The sequence below is a fragment of the Schistocerca piceifrons genome, chromosome 2 (assembly GCF_021461385.2).
Source record: "Schistocerca piceifrons isolate TAMUIC-IGC-003096 chromosome 2, iqSchPice1.1, whole genome shotgun sequence".
NCBI classification, from domain to species: domain Eukaryota; kingdom Metazoa; phylum Arthropoda; class Insecta; order Orthoptera; family Acrididae; genus Schistocerca; species Schistocerca piceifrons.
The window spans coordinates 758420039-758433515 of record NC_060139.1 but is presented as its reverse complement, the minus strand read 5'-3'; the positions used below and the strand labels follow the sequence as shown (position 1 = coordinate 758433515).

The 13477-nt window shown below is 42.4% G+C and overlaps 1 protein-coding gene across 1 annotated transcript in view; it reads right to left on the bottom strand.

Moving 5' to 3' along the window:
* The window catches only part of LOC124777663 (transmembrane protein 164), a 165670-nt gene that overhangs the window by 26014 nt on the left and 126179 nt on the right, over positions 1 to 13477 (bottom strand). Inside the window, exon 3 of the mRNA XM_047253145.1 lies at positions 4823 to 4901. Within this exon, the coding sequence (XP_047109101.1) occupies positions 4823 to 4901 (79 nt within the window). The remainder of the gene's footprint in view (positions 1 to 4822; positions 4902 to 13477) is intronic.

Below are 13477 nucleotides of genomic sequence, written 5' to 3'. Positions count from 1 at the left end.
CACATTTCATGTTGTGCCACCATACAGCAAGACCTTCACAGGTGGTGGTCCAGATTGCTGTATACAGCAGCATCTCTAATACCCAGTAGCACATCCTCTTGGATACATGCATGCCTGTATTCATTGTGGCATACTATCCACAAGTTCATTAAGGTGCTGTTTGTCCAGATTGTCCCACTCCTCAACGGCGATTTGGCATAGATCCCTCAGAGTGGTTGGTGGGTCACGTCATCCATAAACAGCCCTTTTCAATCTATTCCAGGCATGTTCGATAGGGTTCATGTCTGGAGAACATGCTGGCCATTCTAGTCGAGCAATGTCATTATCTTGAAGGAAGTCATTCACAAGATGTGCATGATGGGGGCGTGAATTGTTGTCCATAAAGACCAATGCCTCACCAATATGCTGCACTATCAGTCGGTGGATGGCATTCATATATCATACAGTCATTACAGCGCCTTTCATGACCACTAGTGATGTATGTCGGCCCCACATAATGCCACCCCAAAATGTCAGGGAACCTCCACCTTGCTGCACTCGCTGGACTGTGTGTCTAAGGCGTTCAGACTGACTGGGTTGCCTCCAAACATGTCTCTGATGACTTTCTGGTAGAAGGCATATGCGACACTCATCAGTGAAGAGAACGTGATATCAATCCTGAGCGGTCCATTCAGCATGTTGTTGGGCCCATCTGTAATGTGCTGCATGTTGTCATGGTTGCAAAGAAGGACCTCGCCATGGACATAGCGAGTGAAGTTGTGCATCATGCAGCTTATTGCACACAGTTTGAATCGTAACAAGTCGTCCTGGGGCTGCATGTAAAGCATTATTTAACATGGTGGTGTTGCTGTCAGGATTCCTCTGAGCCATAATCTGTAGGTAGTGCTCATCTACTGCAGTAGTAGCCCTTGGGTGGCCTGAACAAGACATGTCATTGACAGTTCCTGTCCCTCTGTATCTCCTCCATGTTCGAACAATGTCACTTTGGCGAGACACCTGGAGGCTTCGCTTGTTCAGAGCCCTTCGTGTCACAAAGTAACAATGCGGACGCGATCAAACCACGGTAACGACTGCCTAGGCATGGTTGAACTACAGGCAACACAAGTCGTGTACCTCCTTCCTGGTGGAATGACTGGAACTGATCAACTGTCAGACCCCCTCCATCCTGCTCATGCATGGTTGTTTATATCTTTGGGTGGGTTTAGTGACATCTCTGAACAGTCAAACAGACTGTGTCTGATGCAATATCCACGATCAACATCTATCTTCAGAAGTTCTGGGAACTGGGGTGATGTAAAACATTTTTTGGTGTGTGTATTGTCATGGTGGAGGATTTGGTCATTTTCTTCAATTACTAATTAATCTTTTTCATTGCCAGCTACTTAGTTTCTCTTTTAATTACACTTCACATTGTTTTGATTTTATTTTCAGTACTACAAATTTCTTAAACAACGTGTACACCTTTTGAGTTTTACAACTCTTCAGAATGAAGAACAATACTTTTTCATAACATCAAAGCAGTTGCATATTTGTGCTTATGGCAACTGTATACTTGTCTCTTCCTGCTATAGAACAACTTAATGCCTTTTGTTGCACAAAGTTTTTCTTTGATACACAATTAGTGTTACCTGTTTTCATATGGACATGACTCTTAGGAGCAGCAGACAATTTACTTAAAAACAGAGTTAAATTTGAAGTTTAGGTCTACTGCTTTTTAAAACTCATTCCAACAACTACTTTGCAGGTACCTCCAAATGACGTCTGTTGTGACATCAGTAACTATTCTACTGCATTTTCTAGTTAACTCTTTATTTAAATTTACCATGTTATCTTTCACACCTAAGAAGCCATCACAGTCTGGAACCCCTTTTAAAAGTGGGTGATTGTGAACTTCATCGACTATGCTCTTACTTATTAAAATATTGTCAATTAAGTTGTTACTGTCCAATACAATTCTGGTGTAAAAGTTCACAAATTTATTACAGTGAGTTCAGAAATATGTCTGTCTTTTTTTGCTCACAGTACTTCAAAAAATTAACACTTAAAGCACTAAACTTTCTTATTTGCATATTACTGTTTGATAAGTGATGCAGCAGTGTCTTGAGGTTTTCTAAAAATTTGGGAAAATCTCTCTTTATGACTTTGTAATGTTTAAATATTACAAATGTATTGCTTAGCAGTCTGACTTCAGATGCATACACTTCCATGACTTAGTCTGTGCAAGGACTGCCTGTATCTATGGCACTAAATTTAGGTTGTTTTTCACAAACATGACAACAACCCATTTCTTAAAATTGTTTCAGCAATTGTAAGTTACTAACTGATAATCGTCAAATTAAATAATTAAAAGTCAGTTAAGTGGCATGTAAATGCTAATAGCAATTTCAAGTCTCTGCATATTGAACGGAATGAGGTGGCACACGGAGAATCTCCTTAGAGTTTGTGTACTAAAACATCCATATAGACAGCGCACCAAGGGCAACAAGGAATACGAAATTAATACAGTGAAATAACAAAAAAGGATCACTGCCTGTATCTCCACACACTGCCTGAAGGTTTACTATCATTATTATGAAAAGGATAGCTGTTACTCGCCATAAAGTGGAGATGCTGAGTCGCAGATAGGCACAACAAAGAGACTGTCACACACACACACACACACACGAAGCCAGACTCCTAATAATATTCATATTATCATCATCTCATTCCATCCTGGATTTTCCATCGTTTGGTTTACTATCAATGGTATATACCCTATGCTACAATGAATTCATGAAAGAATAGGGGCCGAAGGCTCATAACTAATCAGCATAACAGGGTGGATTGTGGTTCATTGCCAAACAATGCTTCACTCTGTGGCAGATATTGCTTCAAGATTTTGCCAACTTGTATCTGAATTAAGACTATATATAAATAAAACAGCATGAAAAGGAAATTAGGATCAGAACTGTGTGCAAGAAAGCTTCATTCACTCATGGCTACAAAGCTGAATATTTATACCTCTGGGTTAAAGGTGATCAATCACTAAAAAGCAGAAGAGTTGAGTTGTCAATAGGCACACACCCCTATTATCCTACATGGTACTCATTTTGGCAGGTTGATCGGTTGTGGTGGGAGTAGAGCCAGGTGGGATGGGTAGAGGGAAAAAGAGGCAGGAGGGAGGGAGAGGGATTAGGGGTGGGTGGCTATTGGCTTGGAGGGAAGCAGCCGATATGCCAGCTAGGAATGTGGGGAGGGAGGGGTGGCCGGTAGATGGGCTAGGCAAGTGAGGCACAGTTGTTTCACTAAGCTGAGATATACCTTGGAAGAGAATGGTTACATAGCACTGCTGGAGAATTGGATTCTGGTATTTACCTGTCATGTAATTGTCATTGTCTCAATGTCACACTGAAAACTTGAGTTAGTAATTGTCACGTCCACCAAGTTGGGACCATGATGTTAACCATGAAGAACTGCCAAGAACAGTCAAACACTTCAAGTGACTCATAAAGTATCCTGAAATTTGTATCAAAAATATATGTAAAATCTGTGGGGACCACATTGAACAATGTGTTCAACATCAACCATACAGTCTGTCTAATCAGTGCAAGTCGTCGTCATGAAAGGATAGGTTGGATGTGAATGGCTCTGAACCTTTGTTCAGTCATTGTCTGTGGATAGGTCACATTACTAGGTCAAGTGTAACTTAATATATGTAATGTTAAATGATGGCAATTTTAGTGTTAGAGGAAATTAATTAGTGATTAACTTCTTGTTAAATTTTCATCTGAAAGCCTATACTTTCAGTTAGTCCTAACAATACCATAATGTGCATTATCACAGAAAAGTATTTTACTCCCATCTTAAACAATTTTGAAAAAGCAAATATTGTTCATTGTAGTCAAATTAAGTGAACAGTATACTTTTCAAAGATGTACTGATGTGTCAGCAGAGTTCACAGCCTGAAAATATCTTTTAGCACATTCTTATCAATATCAACACACTCTGAGTAATATGTAACACTGACTTCCTGACCACCACAAAAAAATTAAAAATCAAATTTCTTCACTGATGTTAATTTTTACTCTCAACACACTTCCTAAACAGGTATTGGTGTGTGAACCTGGAAATACTGAATATGTTATTCTCTAGGGACAGTGACATCTACCACTGAGACATAAAAGTTATACATTAAGTTTAACTGAAAAATTTAAAACATATATGGAAACCAGTAGATGGATTCATTAAAAACAATAAATTTTTTCTCTGAAATTTTAAAATATAATGTAACTGACTACATTACAACATTTTCAAAAGGGTGGACAGAAAGTAATCCTCCTCCTCCCCCCATGGTATTGTGAGAGAAAATTATTCTTTTAGTACAAGCTCTGGCATACTTATCACGTATTAAACTTCCAACAATTGAGTATTAGATTTTAAAAGTATGTACATTTTATTTTATACGATTTATTGATTCATCCAGGGATTATGACACAATGAGCAAAATTTGTCAATGTAATACAATGAAAATAAATAGCTCAAAATATACACATATACACAATAAATTCGTATATTTTTATGGGGATAGGGCAGGTAATCAGCTGTGGCCTTGCTGAAGAAATCATCTTGGCATGTTCCAGAAATTATTTAGGAAAACCATGGCAAACCAAAATTGGTATGGGCAAACAGGGCAAATTAATCCTCCTAAACATGAGGTCTGTATCTTAACAACTGCATTACCTCAGTCAGTTCATCATTGTACAATGTTCTTTGATTTACATACTTTACGCACAATCTGCACCAGATAACTTATAATGCAAAACATATATGTGTATTATCTTACCTCCCAACCTGAGTAAGTAATAAGGCACAATCAACATCATACTATGTTGTATCCAGTAAATCGATGCTTCAAAAGGCAGCTGAAAAATGCGAAACATGAAAATTATAAACCATCCTAAATGCATTAACTTGTAATACGTCAATCAAAACAATGAAATGAAAGGAGCATTCACATCAAATGACAATATTTTTCCATTTTAAATTTAACACTGTATAACTGATATATACTGTAAGACAGTGCAGCTACACAAGAACTGAAGCTTTCATATCTAATAACTAGAAAATGACAAGATATGGAAATATAATGCTGGAAAAAAAAAATTTGTACACTTGGGAAGATGATGTCACTTTTGATCCAATGACAGCATATGCCACCTGGGGGATAGTACATGTACTGATAATGGTTTCAACATGTCCACCAAGATACAGCATAGAGGCATGGCTACCAGAGCACCATCTGTGTCTGTCCGTTAATAGGGAATGCTCACGGCCCGAAGACTCAGCTTGGTGCAGACGCGTGAAGAAAGCAGGAAACCATACCACAGAGACACACATGTGCTTCCTATAGCCAACTGAGCAACTTAGCAGGGTGTCAAATTGTAGCCTTCCAAGTGGCGGGATGGTCCTTTCGGAGTTGGACGTGCTGCGTCAGCTGTGCAACAATTCTGAACAATGCTGGTATCGGTGGTCTTGTGAACATTCTCAAACCCACTGATGGGTTCTGGACATCCAAGCAGCACAGATGCCTGCCAGGATCATCATATTGTAGGGACAGCAGTGGCAGATCATACAGCTACCACAGCATAGATAAGAGGGCTTGTGAGCCCAGGGGTGTCAACATGAACTGTTAGGAACCAGTTGTTAGCACTGAGACTAAGGGCAGGCACACCTCCAGTCCTCCTCCCATTCATGCCATAGCATAGATGTGTACGGTTTGAATGGTGCCATCAAAGTATCATTTGGAAGATGGAATGGTGCACCGTGGTCTTCAGGGATGAAAGTAAATTCTACCTGTACACAAGCGATGGTCATTTGCATGTGAAATGGAGACTTAGTGAGCACTCATAAAGTGTATTCACCCAAGGCACTGGTCCCACCCTGGTCCTTATGGTCTGGGACCTTTAGTGTTTCTGGAGTGGATGCTAACCAATGCTTGATATGCGCAGAATGTTGTTAGATCCATTGTTTTGCTTTCCTTGCAACACAAAAGTGATCCGTTGTTTTAACAGGATAATGCTCACCCCCGCATTGCCCATGAAACTCAAATGTGCTCTCCAAGACGTGCAGCAACTTCCTTGACCAGCACAATCTCCAGACTTGTCTTCAATGGAGCAAGTGTGGGATATGACAGGACAAGAAGTGACTCGTGTAACTCGTCAACCAACAACTCTTACAGAACTACGTGAAGAAGTCGAAAAGATTGAACATGCGTGGTATAACGTATCCCAGGACAGTATTTGCCATTTGTATGATCAACTAGGTGCCAGAATCAGTGCTCACATTGCTGCCTCTGAAGGCTACGCCACATACTAATGTGGTTATTTCAGCATTGCTCAGTACCTAGTATCTCTGAACCACTTGAGCTATTGATCTGTAAATGTAATCATTTCATGTACTCCACATGCACTGTTGCACAATAAACCTTGAGGAAACTGGAAAACTCAAAGGGTGTACTTATTTTTTTCCAGCAATGTAGAATTGCAAATTATGCGTAACCAAGCTCAAATTTCTGCCCAGAAAACAAAACTTTTGTTCATATCAGCTTGTTCAACACAGGATGCTGTATTCAAATATTAGATATGACTGAGTGGCATGAAACATAGTGAACAGTGAAGAAATCTGGTCCATTACTGTTTTGGCGAAGAAAGAAAATGAGTGAAAGTAAATCTACGTTCTACCTATTAAAATAATTAAAAGAAAAAAATAATTCTATTCATTACATGCCGTGACTGGAAAATGCTTAGAAGAAAGGAATGAACAATGAAAACAAAGTCAGGAACAGAAATGCCTAACGTAAAATTATATTCATCTGCCTTCTGTAAAACTTACAACTGATGCACATTCCATCAATATTCTTGCATTTCTTAGAGTTTAATAAATAATTTGTTTGTGATTGCCTTTATGTCTGTAGATGCTTAACAACTTCACATACAGCTCATTAAATAAACTACATTTTATTTCTATTTAAAGATCAAAAAACTGAAAAAGAAGTTGGGTGCACCCGTATAATGCTATAAATAGCAAACACAGTTCGACTGTAATTTTTTGTGAGGTCTCTCAACACAGACACAAGTCCTATGAATTCTATAGAATGAGTCCAAGCAGTTTCCACTTTTTGGAGCAACTAATATCAACCACCCTGACAAAGCAAAAGACAATTTTTTCACTCTCTGTTTCTCCTGCTGAGAGGCTACTCATTACAACTGGGGAAGTTGGTGAAAGTGTGTGAATGATGTTAAAATTACAACTGTGAAAAGTTTATTTTCTGTAAGACTGCTAGTACCGTACTATTACACAAGCAGTAAAGTATTACGGGCAACAGCAGAAATGTATTATTAGCAACTGTAAATTTTTTTCAAAGTCCTCCCCAGCCAGAACTAACCCAAGGCATGCTAGGCCAATGCCCTATGTTGCAGTCAGAATGACAAACAGGCAGAAAGCCAGCATTGCAAACAGAAGAGCAAACCCAGAATACACTGCCTCACCTCACAAGAGCAAGAAACCTGAATCATAAACTCAGCAACATGATCTCAAGGAGGAGAAGACATAACGTCACTCTGACACTACAGCCTGATTCTGCAGCAGACAGTAAAGTTGCACAAGAGCACATATCATCCTACTGTCATGATGGGAAGGCAACAAGCTAAAGCCCTGAAAGCCATTCTTATGAAAGGGAAGGGTAGGGGAAGACCACTGATGGGTCCGGAAAAGTAAGCCACATTTGGTCACGGCCGGCTTGGCATAACATCAGTGCCTCATCTGAACAGTAACAAATACTCAAGTTACCAAGTCTTCACATGAATTATGTTGCACTACACCAGCTATGAAGTTGAAACTGCAACGTGCTGCCACCTGTTTGGTCCATTGAACTTGGTCTCTGAGCTGCCAACCTCTCAACCACTATAAAAATGGCTCTGAGCACTATGGGACTTAACTTCTGAGGTCATCAGTCCCCTAGAACTTAGAACTACTTAAACCTAGCTAACCAAAGGACATCACACACATCCATGCCTGAGGCAGGATTTGAACCTGCGACCATAGCGGTCGCGCGGTTCCAGACTGTAGCGCCTAGAACCACTCGGCCACTCCGGCCGGCTCTCAACCACTGATAAGAAAACTTGGAGACGTTTGCCTCCAGTTTTCTGAGCTGAGCTGAACTGATGGTATTTGGTGCGCCATCAACCTGTCGTAGTATTCAGGAGGCACACTAACTCCTGCTGCTCCAGACTAAAAGCTGTAAGCAGTCATCAACATCACCGGCCACCCTTTGTGGCAGGGCTACGCTGCTGTTGATCCCACACAGTGCAGATCTGCTGGGAGATTACCCAAGCACACCCCTATGATATCAACAAGAGTGCCCTGGTAATATGCAGTTGCTATCCTGTGCAATACAAGCTATGCCAGCCACCAGTGAGACGTGCCACCCACACAACACTGTGACTAAGTGAACAGATGCCACCAGGACGATGGCCCCTGAAGAGTACCAAGAATGCGCCAGTATACTTCTGAGGCTGCATGCTGCACTGTTGCTGGCCTAGGCACCTACACAGAAAGGAATACATGACTGTAAGGTTTAAAATAATAAATTCTTGTTCTGCTAGTGTTGTGTCATTAGCACCCTGAGTGCTGACCGGCCTGCTCCACTGCACTCCACACTCCGTCATCCTCACAATGGAAGGCACTCGACCTAGATTTCTACAGTACTTCATTCAATGTGGTATATATACAGGGTGGTCCAATGATCATGACCATGCCAAATTTCTCACAAAATAGGCGTCAAATGAAAAAACTACAAAGAACGAAACTTGTCTAGCTTGAAGGGGGAAACCAGATGGCGTTATGGTTGGCCTGCTACATGGCGCTGCCATAGGTCAAACATATATCAACTGAGTTTTTTTAAAATAGGAACTCCCATTTTTTATTAAATATTCATGTAGTACGTAAAGAAATATGAATGTTTTAGTTGGACCACTTTTTTCGGTTTGTGATAGATGGCGCTGTAATAGTCACAAACATATGGCTCACAATTTTAGACAAACAGTTGGTAACAGGTAGGTTTTTTAAATTAAAATACAGAACAGAGGTACGTTAGAACATTTTATTTCGGTTGTTCCAATGTGATACATGTACCTTTGTGAACTTAACATTTCTGAGAACGCATGCTGTTAAAACGTGATTACCTGTAAATACCATATTAATGCAATAAATGCTCAAAATGATGTCCGGCAACGTCAATGCATTTTGGCAATACATGTAATGACATTCCTCTCAACAGCAAGTAGTTGGTTGTTGGTTGGTTTGGGGAAGGAGACCAGACAGCGTGGTCATCGGTCTCATCGGATTAGGGAAGGAAGTCGGCCGTGCCCTTTCAGAGGAACCATCCCGGCATTTGCCTGGAGTGATTTAGGGAAATCACGGAAAACCTAAATCAGGATGGCTGGACGCGGGATTGAACCGTCGTCCTCCCGAATGCGAGTCCAGTGTCTAATCACTGCGCCACCCCGCTCGCTCGGTAGCAAGTAGTTCGCCTTCCTTAATGTTCGCACATGCATTGACAATGCGCTGACGCATGTTGTCAGGCATTGTCATTGGATCACGATAGCAAATATCCTTCAAATTTCCCCACAGATCCAGTGAACGTGCGGGCCATGGTATGGTGCTCTGACGACCAATCCACCTGTCATGAAATATGCTATTCAATATCGCTTCAGCCACACGTGAGCTATGTGCTGGACGTCCATCATGTTGGAAGTACATCGCCATTCTGTCATGCAGTGAAACATCTTGTAGTAACATTGGTAGAACATTATGTAGGAAATCAGCATACATTGCACCATTTAGATTTCCATTGATAAAATGGAGGCCAATTATCCTTCCTCCCATAATGCCGCACTATACATTAACCCGCCAAGGTCGCTGATGTTCCACTTGTCGCAGCCATCGTGGATTTTCCGTTGGTGAATGACACTTCGTCGCTAAATAGAACGCGTGCAAAAAAATCTGTCATCGTCCCGTAATTTCTCTTGTGCCCAGTGGCTGAACTGTACACGATGTTCAAAGTCGTTGCCATGCAATTCCTGGTGCATAGAAATATGGTACGGGTGCAATCGATGTTGATGTAGCATTCTCAACACCGACGTTTTTGACTCCCAATTCTCACTCAATTTGTCTGCTGCTGTTGTGCAGATTAGCCACGACAGCAGCTAAAACACCTACTTGGGCATCATCATTTGTTGCAGGTCGTGGTTGACGTTTCACATGAGGCTGAACACTTCCTGTTTCCTTAAATAACGTAACTATCCGGCGAACGGTCCGGACAATTAGATGATGTCATACCGAGCAGCATACGTAGCATGCGCCCGTTGGGCATTTTGATCACAATAGCCATACATCAACATGATATCGACCTTTTCTGCAATTGGTAAACGGTCTGTTTTAACACAGGTAATGTATCATGAAGCAGATACCATCCGCACTGGCAGAATGTTACATGATACCATGTACTTATACTTTTGTGACTATTACAGCGCCGTCTATCACAAAGTGAAAAAAACTGGTCCAACTGAAATATTCATATTTCTTTACTACTACACGAATATGTAATTAAAAATGAGGGTTCCTATTTTAAAAAATGCAGTTGATATCCATTTGACCTATGGCAGCGCCATCTAGCGGGCCAACCATAGCGCCATCTGGTTTCCCCCTTCAAGCTGGACGAGTTTCGTTCTTTGTAGTTTTTATTTTGTGAGATATTTTGCCCGGTCACTATCAATGGCCCACCCTGTATAAATAATGGTTACAAATTAATAAAGCTGGGGGGGGGGGGGGGGGGGGTATTTCTACAACTGTTAAGTTTTGCCAAGTAGTATATGCCTCACCTTAAGGACTATTTAGAAGAAATGTTGCTGGATCGGAATATAGATCAGTCACCACTTATGGTTTAGCAGTGAATGATGAATGCTATGTAGGGGTAGACAATGTTTTTGAAGAAACTGAAGAAAAGCAGGATATTGAGGAAAATCCCAACGTGGCCTTTTCAGCTTCGTACAGCTACTCACTCGGAAGTAGTAGGAATTTAGCTTTCATATTTCTTTTACACCTTTCACAAAGTTTCTTGAAATCATGGAGCACAGACTGAAGAATATCCGGTCAACATCATTCACTGATGACCATGACCCAGACGTCTTTTCATTTTTGTAAATTTTTTCATTTCCAGTGTCAGCTTGTATCAGCAACAAACAAAGAAGAGAAACCTAGGCAGCTCTGCCCTCTATATAGCAGGCCACAGCAAATGGTAGTTACCGCACATGTGGCATGTAGCTGCCAACCTCATTGCGGAAAACCTGCAAAATATTGCACACATTTATTCAAGAATGGAAAGAGGTATCACTCTACCTCCACCATTAAAAACTACATACACTCCTGGAAATTGAAATAATAACACCGTGAATTCATTGTCCCAGGAAGGGGAAACTTTATTGACACATTCCTGGGGTCAGATACATCACATGATCACACTGACAGAACCACAGGCACATAGACACAGGCAACAGAGCATGCACAATGTCGGCACGAGTACAGTGTATATTCACCTTTCGCAGCAATGCAGGCTGCTATTCTCCCATGGAGACGATCGTAGAGATGCTGGATGTAGTCCTGTGGAACAGCTTGCCATGCCATTTCCACCTGGCGCCTCAGTTGGACCAGCGTTCATGCTGGACGTGCAGACCGCGTGAGACGATGCTTCATCCAGTCCCAAACATGCTCAATGGGGGACAGATCCGGAGATCTTGCTGGCCAGGGTAGTTGACTTACACCTTCTAGAGCACGTTGGGTGGCACGGGATACATGCGGACGTGCATTGTCCTGTTGGAACAGCAAGTTCCCTTGCCGGTCTAGGAATGGTAGAACGATGGGTTCGATGACGGTTTGGATGTACCGTGCACTATTCAGTGTCCCCTCGACGATCACCAGTGGTGTACGGCCAGTGTAGGAGATCGCTCCCCACACCATGATGCCGGGTGTTGGCCCTGTGTGCCTCGGTCGTATGCAGTCCTGATTGTGGCGCTCACCTGCACAGCGCCAAACACGCATACGACCATCATTGGCACCAAGGCAGAAGCGACTCTCATCGCTGAAGACGACATGTCTCCATTCGTCCCTCCATTCACGCCTGTCGCGACACCACTGGAGGCGGGCTGCACGATGTTGGGGCGTGAGCGGAAGACGGCCTAACGGTGTGCGGGACCGTAGCCCAGATTCATGGAGACGGTTGCGAATGGTCCTCGCCGATACCCCAGGAGCAACAGTGTCCCTAATTTGCTGGGAAGTGGCGGTGCGGTCCCCTACGGCACTGTGTAGGATCCTACGGTCTGGGCGTGCATCCGTGCGTCGCTGCGGTCCGGTCCCAGGTCGACGGGCACGTGCACCTTCCGCCGACCACTGGCGACAACATCGATGTACTGCCATTCGACGGCCAACACCGTGGTTCCTGGTGTGTCCGCTGTGCCGTGCGTGTGATCATTGCTTGTACAGCCCTCTCGCAGTGTCCGGAGCAAGTATGGTGGGTCTGACACACCGGTGTCAATGTGTTCTTTTTTCCATTTCCAGGAGTGTATTTCGATATGTTTGCCAAACACTAAGATGACAAAAGTTATGGGACAGCTACAAACACATATACAGTACGCACTAATATGTGTACATAAGGTATAAAAGGGCAGTGCATTGGTGGAGCTATCATTTTTACTCCAGTGTTTCAAGTGAAAAGGTTTCCAAAGTGATTATGACCACATGACAGGAATTAACCGACTCTGAATGCTGAATGGTAGTTGGAGCTACACATATGGGACATTCCATTTCAGAAATCATTATGGAATTAAATATTCTTTGGTCCGAAGTGTCAAGAACGTGCCGAGATGCCATATTTCAGGCATTACCTCTCACCACATACAACAAAGTAGCTGATGGCCCTCTCTTAACAACCAAGACCAGCAGTGTTTGCATAGAGTCAACAGTGCTAACAGACTTGCAACACTGAAATACTGAAATCAACGTGGGACGTATGATTAGGACACTGAACCAAAACTTGGTTTTATTGGACTAGGGCAGCAGATGACCAACCTGAGTGGCAGCGTTTCTCCTGGCTTGTGACAACGTCAGTTGGACACTAGTGACTGGAAAACTGTGGCCTGGTTAGGCAAGTCCTGATTTCAGTTGGTAAGAGCTGATGCTAGGGTTCAATTGTGGTGCAGACCCCATGAAGCCATGGACCCAAGTTGTCAACAGAGTACTGTGCAAGTTGGTAGTGACTCCATAACAGTGCTGGCTACATTTACATGAAATGAGCTGGGTCCTTAGTTCCAACTGAACCAATCATTGATTGGAAATGGTTATGTTCGGCTACTTGGAGACCATTTGCAGCCACTTGTGGACATCA